This window comes from Molothrus aeneus, chromosome 1, assembly GCF_037042795.1.
Source record: "Molothrus aeneus isolate 106 chromosome 1, BPBGC_Maene_1.0, whole genome shotgun sequence".
Taxonomy (NCBI): Eukaryota; Metazoa; Chordata; class Aves; order Passeriformes; family Icteridae; genus Molothrus; species Molothrus aeneus.
This window is the reverse complement of record NC_089646.1, coordinates 32,596,177-32,611,955: the sequence shown is the minus strand read 5'-3', so window position 1 is coordinate 32,611,955 and position 15,779 is coordinate 32,596,177. Positions and strand designations below refer to the sequence as shown.

General features: G+C 47.6%; 1 protein-coding gene across 1 annotated transcript in view; it reads left to right on the top strand.

Moving 5' to 3' along the window:
* Positions 1 to 4,792: 4,792 nt before the first annotated feature.
* IGF2BP3 (insulin like growth factor 2 mRNA binding protein 3) overlaps positions 4,793 to 15,779 on the top strand; it is a 112,289-nt gene continuing 101,302 nt past the window's right edge. Inside the window, exons 1-2 of the mRNA XM_066554555.1 lie at positions 4,793 to 5,135; positions 6,387 to 6,447. Of these exons, the coding sequence (XP_066410652.1) occupies positions 4,961 to 5,135; positions 6,387 to 6,447 (236 nt within the window). The 5' untranslated portion in view covers positions 4,793 to 4,960. The remainder of the gene's footprint in view (positions 5,136 to 6,386; positions 6,448 to 15,779) is intronic.

Sequence of the window (15,779 nt, the reverse complement as noted above, 5' to 3'; positions counted from 1 at the left end):
CAAGCTCTAAAACTTCCGATGCATCGTGCGGTTTATTTGTTTCATTCCACGCCGGCACCGCCGCGCTCTCCGTTGCCGATTCATCGAGTTTTGTAGCATTTTATGATCAAAACTTCCAAGCCGGAGCGGAGCGGGACGGACCCCGGTGCTCCCGCAGGCGCTGCGCCGAGCCCCGGCCCGCCCCAGCCGCCTCCCCGCTGTCGGGGGAGCCGAGCCGAACCGAACCGAACTGCTACCAGCCCCGGCAGCGGAGCCAGCCACCGGCACCGAGCCGTCGCCGCCTCCACGAGCCGCCCGGGCGGGCTGGCGGTGCGCGCCTCGGGAAGGGCGGCGGGACCCCGGGAGCGGCGTTCCACGCCCGGCAGCGCGGATCGCTCCGGGACCGCCGCGGATCGCTCCGGGGCCGCCGCCCCAGGCCGGGGCCGCCGCGCCGCTCCCGGAGCGAGCGTCCCGCGGCTCCCGGAGCGAGCATCCCGCGGCGCCGGCCGCGCTGCCCGTGCCCGTGCGAAGCCGCGCGCCGCCGCTCCTTTGTTCGCCGGCCCTCCCGGCGCGGCGGTGGCGGGGCGGCCCCCGGAACCGGCACCTCTGCGGCGTGGCACCCACTTACCGCCTTACAAAGCCGCGGGCCGCCGCCGGGAGGGAAGGAGGGCGGGAGCGGGCTGGCTCTCCCGTCCCCTCCCGGCCCTGCCCTGCCCCGGCCGGTGGCGCCGCGCCCCCCGCCCGTCTCGTCTGCTCCGCTCCGCGCTCCCCACCCCGCCCCCGCCGCCCCCGCCGCCGCTTTCGCGCCACGCGCCCCGGGGGCCGGCGCGGGAGCCAATGGGCGGCCGCGCCGCGGCGGCGGGCGGCGCTGGTAGGCGCAGGGCGCAGCCAATGGGAGGCGGCGCCGCCGCGCCGCTTTACTACGAGCGGCTATGGCCGCCCGCGGGGGCTGCGCGCCCCCGGGATGGCGGCGAGGCGAGGGCGGGCAGGGGGCCGGACGGACGGATGGACGGAGGAGGCAGGGGGTGCGGCAGGGCCGGGCCGGGGGCCGGGCGGGTCAGCGCGGTTGTCCCATCTCGTCCCGTCGGCGCGGGTGTCCGCCCCGCGAGGACCGGCGGCTCCGCGCCCGCGCCGCCGTGGCGGAGGCAGGGGCGCGGCGTCCCCGCCGTCGTGGCGGCGGCCGCCCGGAGCCCGCGGGGAGCGCCCGCCGCCGCCGCGCCCCGCGCCGCCCGCCCGGCCCCCGCTGCCCATCGCGCCCCGGCCCACGCGGAGCCTTCCGCGGGCGGCCGCAGTCCAAAAAATCCCCACGAAACCAAAACCCAGCCCAGCCCAAAAAAAGAAATTTAATGGGAAATATTTGGGCTGCGGGCGGTCCGACGTGCTACCCACCCACCGTGCGCCGAGCCCGGCGGAGCGGGGGGGCTCGGGCCTCGGGAGGGGGCAGAGAGGGAGCGCCCTGCCCGCCCCTGGCCGTGCGAGAAGGGGGGGACGGACACGGCGGAGGCCCTTGGATTCTCACCCGGAGGTGGGGAGAAGCACATGGTTGAGTTTTAATTCTAAACGGCAGAATGTCGTAAAAGCCCTTGCTAATTAAAGATTGGCTGTGCTTCCTTGTGTGCAATATTTATGTAAGTATTTCAACTTCTTCTTGGCTTCTGTGGGAAATAAACACAAACAAATGAAATATAGAAAAAAATTAATTTTTTAATAATGCCTTTTCTTACAGAAGTAAATAAAAAAATACATTAGGATGCGGGAATGCTCTGTTGTGTGCTCACACATTTGATTTGTGACTGCCAAAATAAAATATATCTCAAATTTTAAAGCTATGTTCTCAATAACGTTAACATTTGAGGGTGCCCAACTGGTCTGAACCATATTTATTTGTGCAGGGAAGTGGAGATTTGTCAGGCAACAAGAACCAATTTTTGTTGTTGAATTGCCTTTTTTGGCATTCAAGATTTGGAATTACTCTTGAAACCACTAACCAGCCCACACTTCTTAACAAACAAAGCTATACATTATTTAGATGTACAGAAAATATTTCAGCTTATTAGCAAGAGGTTTTCAGAATATTAAAAAAAATTTTTAAAAAAAGAGGGGGGATTGCTAATAAGTAAGGGGATTTTTTCCCCCCAACCATCTGATTACAAAGCGGTTTATGGTGTTTTTGGACAACTGATGCATAGTGTTATCATGAACATTCAATCTTCATTTCTTGAAGAAATCTCCTAACTAAACAGATTTTCAGACCAGAATATTAAAAGAAATATATGCACCCTGTTTAGCAATTTAAGAGGAAATACCAGATAATGCTATACACCAACCATGTAGAAATGAGCACATGCAGCCTGCCTTATAGATGCAGTACAAATCAAATTTATAAAGAATGCAATTAATCTGCAGGAACAGTGACTAATTCCTTTCACAAGTTTAACTAAGAATTCAGCTGTTTGGAGGGGGCTGTTTTTAACTTAGATAAGCAATTATTTATTTTAAGCAGACTATAGAGAGTGGGGTTATGAAATACAAATTCATTTAGGAAAGAATTCTACATGCAACATCAAAAAGTCATAAACAGTTTAAATCCTTAGGAAAAAAAAAAATTCTCTCTATCCCCAAGATAATTATTTGCTAATTTCCTACAAAATGGAAGTTGTGATTAAATTCTGATTAGTGAAACACAAAACACTCGATTTCCTCAATCACAACCTGACAATTAAAAGTTCATTAAAATAACCCTGAGATTAAACAATGGGTTGAAATTACAAATATTAGGGTTTTGGTCAACCAACTGCTTGGATGCGCACAACAAAAGGGCCGTGTTTCCAACTTACTGCAGCATTCCCCCAGCCCCTGACGATTTCACAATGGTCTGGGGCTCCAGCCTCATGGTGAGCCATGTCTCCTTGCATCATCATACCCCACAAGAGAAATCTTCAGCGGCTGACTCACCCCCTGAGCGCTGGGTACCACCACCACCATCGCCGAGCTGCGGCGGCCGCAGCGTGCGTAACAAAAGCCTGACCCCTGCGCGGCTTCCAAGGAGATTTAAACCACCCCTCTTTAATTGTGTACTTATTAGAAGTTAGGCACAAAGCTAGGAAGCGTTCCTCTTTACCAGAGATTTCCAGACATGCTACAGGACATGTGGAAATCCAGTCACTGCTTGCTAATAAAAGTATTTAACCATTTTCCATGGATATACCTATTAAAACGTACCACAAGAAGCCTACCACGGAATAAATGAAACCTTCGGCTAAAGTGCGTTGAATTATTAAACAAAACCTACTAGATCGCTATATTAAACACAGTGCTGGCTTTCATTTCCGTATCCTTTCTTCATCTTCAGGCAACGTTTTGTTTGCACTGGAAAGGCTCCACACCCCCAAACCCCTCCCCCACAAGCCCACCATTGTATCTGTACGAATGTGGAGAATTATGAATGGTTCCTTAGACCGGGCAGGGGGAGGGGGGGAGGAAAAGGGGGGGGGGGGGGGTCGCCAAATCCCTTTGTGTGCCGTTACCAGCCGAGGGCAACGGTGCCTTCGCGTTTCCCCCCACGCCGTCCACCATTGCCCAGATGGGAAGGGAGCGCGGCCCCCCCGCCCCTCCCCGGGCTGGGCAGCTCCCTCGCCCCAGGACTCTCTTCTTCATCATCCCCCAACTCTCCTCCACCCCTTTGTCTTTTTTTTTTTTTTTTTTTCTTTTCCCTCTCCCCCTCTTTCTCCTTTCCGTAAGGCTCAGCAGCGCAAGGGGCACCGCGAGTAATGCGGGATCATTACCATATGGGGCTCCTCCGGGGCTGGAGGGACCCCCCGCCCCCGCCCGCAGCCCCCCAGCACGCAGCCGCGGCGGCGCTGCGCGGGAGCGGATCCCGCTCTCTCGTCGGCCGCCTCCCCCCGCCATCGCACCCCCTCTTTTTCCTCGCCCTTTTCCTCCTCCCCCCAGCCCATACTGCCGGGGAGCGGGATCGCCCAGGCACGACCCCGATGAATAATCCCCACCGCCTGGCACGGCGGGGGAGGAGCGGGACGGGGGGGCGGGCATTGCGGTGCCTTTTCCCCTCCCTCCCCGGGATCACACCCCGCTCACACGGGGGGAGGTGCGGCCGCCCAGCCGTTTTTGGGCGGAGGGGGCGCGCAGAGCGAACTCCCCCCGCGGAAGGGCAGAGGCGGCGCAGACCGGAGCCCACCCAACTCCGGTTTCCATTTCCCCCGCCCTCCGGCCCTCTCTAAACTTGTCCTGTCCTGTCCAGCCTCCCCCCACCCCTCTCCCCGTCCTTCACCCCAGCCATCCTCCTCCTCCTCCTCCTCCGTGAGTGTGTGTGCGCCCCATCCACTCGCTAATTGAAGAGCTGGGATTCCTCACGTGAGAAGTTGATTTGTAGTTTGAACACGTGGCTCATTCAAAAAGCCGGAATATTCAAGTAATTTTTTTCTCTCTCTCCGTCCTTCCCTCCCCCCTCCCCTTCTCTCTCTCTCTCTCTCTTTTTTTTTTTTTTTTTTTTTTTTTTTTTTAATACGGAGAGGCGGCGCCTGCATGCACGTAGTGTGACATTTTCATAGTCCGCCTGCTGCTGCCAAAGGGGCTTGGGGGCAAGACAAAAAAAGTAGTTTTTTTTTCCCCTCCCCTCCTCCTTTTCCTCTTCTCAGCCCGCCATCCGCGGCCCCGGCGCTGGGTGTTTCCCCCGTGCCCCCCATGCGCCCGGGTAGCACGGCAGGCACTTAGGACTCCCGTTTGGCCACGCTTTTTTTTTCTTTTTTTTTTTTTTCTCCTTTTTTTTTTTTTTCTACCCCTCGAGAGAGAGAGGGAGGGACACAAGCTGCAGATCTGATTTTTTTTTTCCCTCTCCCTGTCTCTCTCTCTCGCTCTCTCCTTCCTCCATCGCATTTTGTTTTATTTCCCCCTTCCTCCCCACCTCCTCTCGCAAGACGAGGGTTGCAGCCCGCGGTGCGCGCCTCCCCGAGCCGCCAGGAAGATGAACAAGCTCTACATCGGCAACCTCGGCGAGAACGTCAGCCCTCTCGACCTGGAAAGTCTCTTTAAGGACTCCAAGATACCCTTCTCGGGCCAGTTCCTGGTGAAGACGGGGTACGCCTTCGTGGACTGCCCCGACGAGAGCTGGGCCATGAAGGCCATCGAGGCACTTTCAGGTGAGCGGCCCCTTCCACCACCCCCGCCCTCTCTCCGCAGCCCCGACGGCTCCCGCCTCTCGAGCTCTTCCGCGGCCGCGGAGCGGCTGCAGCGCCGGCCTGGGCCGCGCCGCTGCTCTGGGGGAGGGGGGGGGGCGGCGGGGGGGGGTTCCCGTTCCCTCCGCCCTCAGGTGAGATGGGAACTGTTTTTTCCGAGCGCGGCCGGAGCCGCCCGGCCTTCCCCTGGAGCCTTTGCGCGGGGCTTACGCGGCGGCGGCCCCCCGGGAGTGGCCGGGGAGGGGCGGGAGCCTGGGCCCAGGGACCCGCGGCGCGGCGGTTCCCATGTTTTTCCAAGCCCCACGGCCAGCCCTGCCCGCCCGGGGGCCCCCGCTGCATTGGGGGGGTGGGGGGCGGTGAGTGCAGTGAGGCGGAGGCGGGCTGCGGGCGCGGAGCCCTGCGCGGGGCAGCGCTGCACACACCCCCCGGGCACAGCTGGACTCCCCCGCAGCCCCTCGCTGGGGCCGCCTCCCCCCGGAGCGGGCTGAGGCTCCTTTCGGCTTGCCTTAGGCCGCGGGGCTGGGGGCGAGCCGCCGAATTGCTCCAAACTTGGGAGGGGGCAGCCCTGCCCGCCCCCCCGCCCCGCACTGCCCTGCTCTGCTATGCTATTTATTTCGGTTTCTCTTCGCTGCTCTCACGCACCCATCACCGCCTCCAGCAGCGCCGGCTCCCGGCCCGACATCCTGTTTTTGTGTGCTTAAAAAAAAAAAATAAATTATTTTCGCGTGAAGCGGCTTTGCGGAGGTCTGCCGAGAGAGGCTGCCTCGGAGGAGATGGGCTCAGGTCTGCCGGGAGAGGCTGCTTCGGAGGCGACGGGTTCGGGCTGCGCTCCTCGCCTCTCTTCCCGCCCGCTTCCGCGCAGAAAATCGCCCGAAGTTGGCGGCGCGGGGGGTGGCGGAGCCCCCGCTCCCCCTCCCCGAGACGGGGCCGAGCCCGGCTCCCGCACACGACGCTTCGCGGGCTGTTCGCAGCGCGGGGCGGGGAAGGGGCCCCGCCGAGGGCAGCGCGGCTCCCCCGCGGCAGCGGCCCCGGGCGCCGGGAGTGCCGCCTTGGCGGGCGCCGCGGCCGCGCTCCGCCGCCGCTGCCCGGGCTGCCGATGAATGGGCTAACGTGTTGCGCTCCTGTTTCCTGCTTCGCACCCCTGCGAGCCCGCTCCTGGAGACGGGGACGCACAGCCGCGCTCGAATATTTTCCCCTTTCTGTTTATCTCGGCAGGTAAAGTGGAGCTGCATGGGAAACTCATAGAAGTTGAACATTCGGTCCCGAAAAGACAAAGGTAATTTATTTTTATCCACACCCCCCAGCCCCCCCCCCCACCCCCCCTCCCCGCACCGCCCCTTGCCCTTAGTTATCCAGTGAGAAGCAATTTGAAAAATGCTTAGGTTTGTGTTTCTCTTCCCTGTAGATAAATGGACCGCTTTCTTAAACCCACAGGCGTGCACTCAGTGCAGTCCGAGAGGTTTTCTAGAATCACCCCATGTATTTATAATATAGTGTCTTGGCCAGGCAGCAGTGGTACAATTTTTTTTTTTTTGAAAAAGCACCTTTCTATGGGAGAAGCAAATTATTGTGGTCTGATGGCAAATGATCGTGTAGATTTTTAAAATTTAAAGTTCCGTGAGAGGAGTTAAAATCTGTGTGCTAGCAGGAAATGAAATGTGGTGTTGTGCACTGTATAACGGGCAAGCACGTGAGCTCTGCTTCAGCAACAAAAAGCACCTTGTAAATATACTGGTGGTTATATTTTTTTGATCCTGCCATGTTGGAATCTGCAGCATTTTACAGGCCCATAGTAGAAGTCTCATCTGTATTTGAGAGGATTTTATCATCGCTATTTTGAGCTGGACTATAGAAGCAGCAGGAGGAGGACTCCTTCCCAGTAAGGACAGGATTTATGCATCCTTAATTTCTAAACATACGTTTAATTTTTGCAAGGCAGTAATTTTGTTGGGCCTCATGTAAAGAAGCAATATTTGGAATAAAGCAGTAGTATTTTTATGCTGCCTATAGCAATTCAGCTTGCTTCTTTCACAAATATTTATATCATAGAAAACCTGGCATGCACTAGAGAGTAAAAAAAAAAAAAAATAGATCAAACTTTCCACGTGCTTGTTCCTGAACTCCATTATTCAATCTGGGAAGTATGTCTGTGAAACTTTATTACAAGGGACTTCTACTATTTCAGGATTATTTTTAAAATTGCAGTCTTTTTAAGGTAGTTGATTGGAGAAGATGGTTTATCTGTCTCGATAGGCACTGTATCATGGTATTTTGAGTATCAGAAGTTTGATCATCTGTTTAGTGTTAGAAGAAAGCTTCACTTTGAGAAAGTATGGAGGTTTTTTGCTCTAGTTAAGGGAAGGGGGAACCCCTCTCTGGACAAATTCATTGCATGTGACTCTTTATGGTTGTATTTATTTGATACTTTTCACTGAAAATTAATACGGTGTATGTGCTTTTTCTCCTTTAATATGCAATGCATATAGTATTGAATTACAGTAGCCTGCATTTAATAGATTTTGTATAGAAAAATAGTGTTGTAGATGGAATATACTTTTCGATTTAAGAAGAAAATTCCATGGGACATCTAAAAATTGATGATTTCCTATTAGTCTAATAAATCTACTGTTTGCTCTTTGTGCAAGCTTAAGATTAACAAGCATTTCTATTTATGCTTTTGAAAATAATTTCATTACACTCATATAACAGTAAATATAAAATCACTGGTGCTTCCCCAACTTTTTTTTTTTTGTTTTTAAATCATTGTTTAATGCGTTTAAAAGTATTTTTCAGTTCTTTCAGCTGCCAGCTGAGATGGTGTAAAAGTCCATTCTTTGTATTGGGTACCGTGTCCTATTTGTGAATTAGCAATTATCAGAAACATTTATCTGTCTGTAACTTGTTGAAAAGAATTCTGCACTGAGCTTCAAGCACTTTTCTAGGCATGTGTTGCCTGCATATAGGCATATTGAAAAAATTGCCGATGTAATTGTATCAGCATACCCACGTTGCTTCACCCAAAGCCCTTATTTGTTAAAACACTGTTTCACCGTGCATTATCTTGTTGGAATGCATTAGATATAGTTCAGATTTATACTACTGTTTAACAGAAAATTAAATTGTATTTCTCATGACTGTACTTCCTTCCCCTTTGTTTCTGCTCCCCCTCTCCCCAAATCTAATATAGAGAGCCACTTAAAATTCATTCAGTGGCCTCCATATGTAATAGTGACTCTCTTGTTCCTTTTATAAATGTCTAATTTTTTTTTTGGGGGGGGGGGAAGGAGGATGTCAGAAAATTGGAGGCTTTTTTTCCTTGTTTTCCTAAACATTGCTTACTGGGCGCATATTTGGAGTTGGTAGTTACATGTAAAAGTGCAGTTTCAAATGTTGAGTATTGCTGGTGAAAAAGGTTAAGGTGGTTTCAAAGTAACTTATATGAAGTCCTTGTATCTTTTTGCAGCAGGGCAAGGTGTAGGAGCAGCTGGGGTGTGGTGGGGGGTGTTGCTGGCCAGGCCCACCCAGTGTGTTTGCACGCTGGAAGGCCGGGAAGTGCTTTCCAAAGGGCCCTGTGCTCTCCAGCGGGCTGGAGAGATATGGCTGGAGAAGTGACGCCATTTAAAAAAAACCAAAAACGTGGATGGGTCAAGTCTGTCTTTCAGCATGAGAGTACAATTAATAGTTTGGTCAAATGACTGCTTCGCAAGAGCAAAAGTTGTTTTGTAGTGCAACAAAATTATTCAATACATTGTATTGACCTCTGCTGCTTTGAGGCTGCCTCATGGAGACTCCTAGCTCCCCTCCTCACAGCCTCCTTAAACACGATTTTTATAGGGGTTTCTGTTGTTTTGTTTTTAAATTTTTTTTTTTTTTACCAGGGTGTGTAGATTATCACTCACAAAGATAGTTTGTGGGTATCTTTCTCCAGAGACAGTTGAGGTGCACAGGAGGAAAGGGTAAGGGTTTGGTAATCCATATCCTTGTCACATAAAGGAAGGTCAAGAGGTGGTGTCAGCTAGGGCTGCCATAAAGTTGAGTTGAATCTGGAAGACATGGAGTGTGCCTGGCTTGCTATTCAGGGCGAAATTCTTGGGCCCAGTAGTCACTGCATTCCAGCCTTTGCTGGATCTTCTGATTTGAAGTGGGCACACCCAGGTTTGCAAAATTGCCTTCCTACCTGCTGTGGAAGGAAGCAAGGAGAGAGCCGGTGTGTGGCTTTCCTCCTCCCTCACCACTTCCCTGGAAGTATTTAAAAAACAGACCAGGAGATATGTTGTGGTTGAAAAAAGAGCCCTGGTCAAGGTTTTCTTGATGGAAGGGTGGGGAATTACTTTGGGGGAGGTGCAAAGCATTTAATAAGCTCAGGAGTAGATTCCTGACTTACTCCTGAAATCTCGAGAGAATGCCAAAGGAATGCAGCATTTCTGCATTCAGACCCCTTGGTGTGGAAGAAGGCTATTGCAATATTTAAGGGTTTAGGTCACTTTATGCAAAAGTTAGAGGAGGCATTGTAATGATTTTGACTGCGAGGGAAGGCAGGGCACCGTTAGTCACATCCACGCTCAGCTGAGTTTTCTCCCGAGGAAGCGGCAGGAGGGTGGTGGCTGCCCATGGCCTACGTGGAACTTGTGGTGCGAGGCTTTGGGCACTGCCTCGGCGCAGCCCAGGAGCAGCTGGTATCTCACAAGGCGATGTAGGCTGCAATCTGATTATTCAAATGGCCCTGATGTCACTTGTGCGTAATGAGGGGGGAGGGCAGGCGCTGACTCTGGGCACCTGGGGATGTGCTTGGCGCAGCCTCCCGGCCTGGCTTCCATGTCCAGGTGGGCTTTCCACCCAGACTTGACCCGCTCTGCCTGCTCCTGGGGCCCTCAGGTACCTCAAATGCCCACAAACACCTCAGTTGTGCTAATGATGATGTGTTTTTCCAGTTGGAAGGTTTATTTTTTTTCCCCACCTCGAGGGCTCATTGTTGAGAAAATAAATTCCCTGTGTCTCTTCTGGGGGATTTGTTTGGGAAGGGAGCAGGAGAAGTGGGTAACAGAGCTGCACCCTACAGGTAATGCTGCTCTTTGAGGGGAGCAATGGCCTGCCAGCTGGGCTTCACCTCTGATGCTGAGGTGTCCAAAGGCTGATTTGAGGAAAACAGGCCCCAAGTTCCCCCAGCAGCCACCTGTGTTCCAGGAGTGACCATTAGATGGGAACTGGATTGTGTTGCTTAGTTTCAGTGTAATGAGGGTTTGTGTTCCATGTGCACAAGAAGGTGGGAAATGGTTTTGTGAGGCTAAAGTATGCATGGTGCCTGCAATGGTCATAGTTATTAAAAAAATAATTAGTGGCATTGGTTTTTAGTTTTGTTTCTGTAAATATCAAGTAGGTAGAAATACGCTCAAAGAAGACATGTTAGAAAATACGCCATTTCTTAGCTGTATCTGTTCTCTTTTCTGTGTGCAAACTTAGTGTTTTTGAAAGTGCAGGGCCAAAACTTCACATAGTGACTTAAAGTTTTTATTCTGTTTCCAAATTTTTTTTTGCAGATGTGAAGAGATTTTTTTTTTGGTTTTAATCTTTGAAATTTTACAACTAGAGTGGAAACACCAGTTGTGACTATTCCTATACAGACAATGAGTTCTTATGAAAAAACTAGATAATCTTCACCAACCGTGTTAACTCTTACATTGTGGGAAATTTAATTTTAATAGTTCCTCATGCTGTTTGATCATTAATTAAGAAAAAATCCCTTCTTGCTGTAGTTTTTAAAAATCAGCTGTAACACATGAAACACAGCTGTAAATGTGTGTCCTGAAAGGTTGGTCCTGTTCTTGTTTTGCTAACTTCCCTTTACAGAAGGTACCCTGAGAAATATACTTGTAGTGGACTTTAAATTGTGCATAGATATGGTAAATTTTAAAGGAGTGGAATAAAAAATAACATTTTGGGAGTGTAATGCAAGGGTAGTAAAAATATGATCAGGAAATGTTTAAGATTTTTTTTTATTATTTCTCCCTTTTTTTCACTTTAAGCATGGGGTAATAACATTTTCCACATTTTTGAGACCTTGAAGGTGGCATTTTTATAAAATGGGGCTGTGTTCATTTCAGTCACTCTTTTAAGTGCAGAGCATAGGACTCTACAGTGCTGGAGTCCTTTTATGGCTTCTGGCTAGCTACTGGGTGGACTTCAAATGCTTAGTTTTGACCTGAACATTTTTAAATGGCCTAAGATTTACCTACCTAACAGAAACTGTGATGCTCCCATAACGCCTGTGAGAGAGGGACCCAGACAGAATTAAAATACACCTAATACTTAGCCATGGACAGGGCTAGTCCTTCAGGGAACCTCACAAAAAAGATTCTTCACTCCTTAAACTTGTTCCTCTCCTTAGTGTCATCTAATCTTTTAGTATTTTATTGTCCTGGGATTTTGGTAAAAAATACATAGTGGCATGGACCACAGCTAAACACTTTTTCTTCTGATGAGTTCATCCTTACATGAGCCCAGTGAGATAGGCACAAGACAACATTGATCTAGAACCTTTTTTCTTGTCATTAAAGAGTAAAATTTATTATTGGAATTTGGTTATTCAGAATCAGTAAATGGATAGAGAGCACCTGCAAAAACGGAATGCTCTAAAATCTAAGTATGGATGACAACTTCATGCTTTGTATATAGAGGGGGATGGATTAGAAAGTTTGAATGGGTTTGATACATTTAGCCATATCAAGGTGCTTTATGTAGTTCTAGAGTGTTTCAAGACCATTGTATTTAATGTACTTTTATTTTCCTATGCAAAATGTTTATCTCCGCATGAGTCCATTCTTCATCTCTAATGATGGAGAATATTGAATTATGTAAAGTTATATGCTAATTACTGTTGAAAGCTAAGATAAAACCATAACTTTCCCTTATTTTGTCTAGAATCATGATGGAATCAAATACTTGAGCATTATTTTATAGTTTTAGTCTCAGGCTTCCATACTTTTTCCTTTATTTTTTTTCCTGGGCATGTCAAATGTAGGCACTTGAATTCCTTTTCACCCTGCATCTTTGCTGGGTGAGTGTTACCTCTGCTGTACAAATGAAGAAAATATCTTGGATGTGCCATCCAAAAACCTCCCTGTGTTTCTGTGTTGGGGGTATGCTGGGGAGACCAGTTAGCCCAGTGCTTGCTGGTGCTACCCAGCCTCTCTGAGCATGTCTGTCCATCTGGATACTTCAGTGATGGTTGTTTCTTGTCATCAACTGGAATATGTGATTTGGTTTTGAAAAATTTCTCTGTGGGAGCAAGAGCTCCCGTGTTTTTGTGGTAGGTATCAAAAAATTGTAATTCTGTATTATCTCCTGGTTTTGCTTCTTTCCAGATCTGCAATATTGGTTTGTGAGTGTGTTTTCAAAGATGGATATATTTAACAGAGAAGAAAATCTTGATATATGCCATGGGATACTTAGCAAATGAAGTGCATATTAGTCAATATTAATTGACCCTAGTAAACCTTAAAATACTGTATGTGTAAAGGCAGTAAAAGAGTGGTGCCAAAAAAGATGGTTTTCCAATTTTTTTTCTGCCAGTGCATTGAAATTTCAAAATGAAAAATTATAATATTAATTGTTATTTTGCTGACTTGTATTACTGTGACAGCTGGCACGAGAGGAACCTATAGTATAAAATGTCTCCTGTTCAGCACAGCCCCAGCAGCCATGTGCTTCCCCTATAGCCTGCCTCTTCATGGTGCAGGGGAATCAGCATCTGCTCAAACTGTCCTTTTGCGGGGCTGAATGAATGGAAAACTGCCACTCACATGCAAAATGAAGTGTTCTGTGCTTTTAATTAAGTTAAAATTTGGGTAAGATCTTAAATAATGAGTCAAAGAGGGATCTGACTCTTCTTGGGTATGGGACTAAGTACAGAAATGAAACCGCCTTGAAATAGAGGACCTTCAGCTGGGAAAGGCTTTACTCCATTTTAAATTTTTTGGTGTCTTGATTATCTTGTGGCTGTAGCCTCTGCATTATTTCTCACCAATCAGTAGTTTCTAAGAGAATGTGTATGTATATGTGTGTCTCTTGTGTGTGTGTATATATATAGCCACATATGCATTTTAAAAGATTGGATTACCATAAAATAATTTGCAGTTTAAGAAGGGACCAGCTAAAAATATCTAGAGAATTTATAAAAATAGTAAGGTTGGGAGTTTTTTTGGTTTTCTTTTTTTTTTTTTCCTAGTACCAATATCCTTGAACACAACTGGAGCTGAATGTTCACTTTTGAAAGATTAACTTTCATGCTCAGCTGAACTTTAGGAATGTTATTTTAAAATATGTAGTCTACACCATGTGTCTAATACATTTTTCCTCTTTGAAAGTAGAAGTGTTTTATTGTTTTGGTAAACTGTTTTCTAATTTTTAAATGTTAAATGTACATGCTCTATATGTTTTCCCTCAAAAATGGAGCTCACTTCACCTTAATGGAGCATTAAAAATTGTAGTGCGAAAATCAGAATTCCCAATAAAGGGAACTCTAGTGTGTGTGAACAAAAATTTCTGTTGGGAAAAATAATAAGCTTAAGTTATTAGTTGGATTTGCAGTTACTTATTTTCCTGAAATTTCATATAAAAGAGCAGTCAGAGATGGAGTAAAAACCTTGTTGGGCTTGGATTTGGAATTATTCATTAAATATCTAGCACGCATTGATCAAGGTCGGGTTCTAATTTTCTAGGAACCATCAGGGCAGGCTGTGAGCAAGGGCAGGGTTGGGGGAATCCCTGCCTTGGGTGAGTTGTGCTGTGCAGGTGCTCCACACAACTTTTACCCTAGATCCTGCTCCTGCACGCTCTCTGCCCCCTCTCCCCTGCCATCAGAGGGAATCCTGAACCCCCAGTGTGCAGCAGGGAGACTCCTGGGAAACAGAGGTGACAAAATGTCTCTAGCTTTGATAGGGAAAATGCATATATCTAGCAAAGGCAAAAGACACCAGTTGTTTGTTTGGGTTTTTTTTTAAACAGTAGTTTTAAAGCAGTTACAGAACAGATAATCCAGAAATTTAATTCTGGTGATAGAGTGGATTATTTGGTTTATAAGCATTGGGGAAATTCTCTACTATGGTGGCTTCCTGGTTATCATGGAAGAATAGTTCAATTTTTCCTCCTACATCTAAAATAGAAATTCCAAAGAAGAGTCTCTTTAGGACAGTGCTTGGAAAACATAATTTATGGGATGCTTGAGGAATTAAGGTAGTAGTTTAATCTATGACAATAGATTTTATTTATAATGTAAATATTATCCTTTTTTAATATTAATTCTGATATACCTGCTTCAAATGATTGTCTGGTGAAAGTTTTGTGGCAAACTTATGCAGGTAATGGCTAGGGAAAAAATTGTCTATCTTGGACTATTGCAGCTAATTTAGAAGTAATTTTTCAAATGCCTTTGCTAACTGCACACCAGCTTACACAGGCTCCCCTTGCCACTGAGCTGCTAGTTGGTTAGAGTTATGTACTTCTGTGCTGTAGAGAGCACAGGGGTTTTTCCTACCAAGGCAACAGGATTCCTGAATGAAGCACATCTTTCTTCATGGCAAACCATTGCTCTGGTGTACAGAGGGAGCTGTTCACCAGGGTCAAGCCAGAGGGATTGGATGCTGAGTGTCTTTTAGCAGTATTGATCTCAGTGGGTGCTGGGGCTGATCAGCAGCAGGAGCCCTCACACGGTGAGGTTTGTGTTAATAGGAGCTTGATTATTTAAAGGAGTTCTAGGTGGTGGTGGGCAGCAGCCTAACTTGGTGTTATGCTAACCAAAAGTGTTAAAAAATGCCATTGCTGATCAGGAGGCACTACTACTGACCTGAGAGAAGCGCTGCAGTATCTCAGTACTTGTTTGTTACCTGCTTGTATGAATTTTCTACATGCACAGAAACTTCTAACATAAGATGAGAATTAATTGAGAAATGGACAGCTCTTACTGTTGTTTTTTTTAAAAAAATACTGTGTAGTCATTACTTTTCAGAGTTTAATTTCTTTTCAGAGTTTAATTCTGGAACTCAGTAGTAGTGGTGTAAAATTGTTCTTGTCCTGCTAATACTAGTTCATTTGAAGATCCATCAGAATGCTTATTCTGCTAAAATACTTTAAAAAATCCACTCCCTAAAGCAACCAAACACACCTCATTGCTGTAATTGTCAAAAAGTAGAAGATTTTTTTTTTTATTAAATACTAGGATTTTTTTCCTCAGTGGTGGTCTGAGTCCTAATAGCAAATGGTGAGTTCCTGTTCTATTTGATGCCTTGCTCAGGGTTGCTGCTTATTGTATTTATTTAGAATGTATTTTTTATACACCTCTATTCAGAAATTTTTATATTTTTTTTCCTGTCATGCACTTGAGAGAAGATTTTTATAAATCATGTGATTTCTACCCATTCTTTTGCACTGGCTAGTTTTAACAAGAAGTGATTGTTGACATGTAAATATGTCCCAAATTCTGCATTTAACATAGTATGATAAGCTCTAGATAAAAGTGGTGTACATGCCCTTTGTACAACTGGGCTTTAGGATAGTTGTTCAATTGAACTCAAAGCATGAGCAGAATTGTGTTTAACCTATTTATAGTTGAAG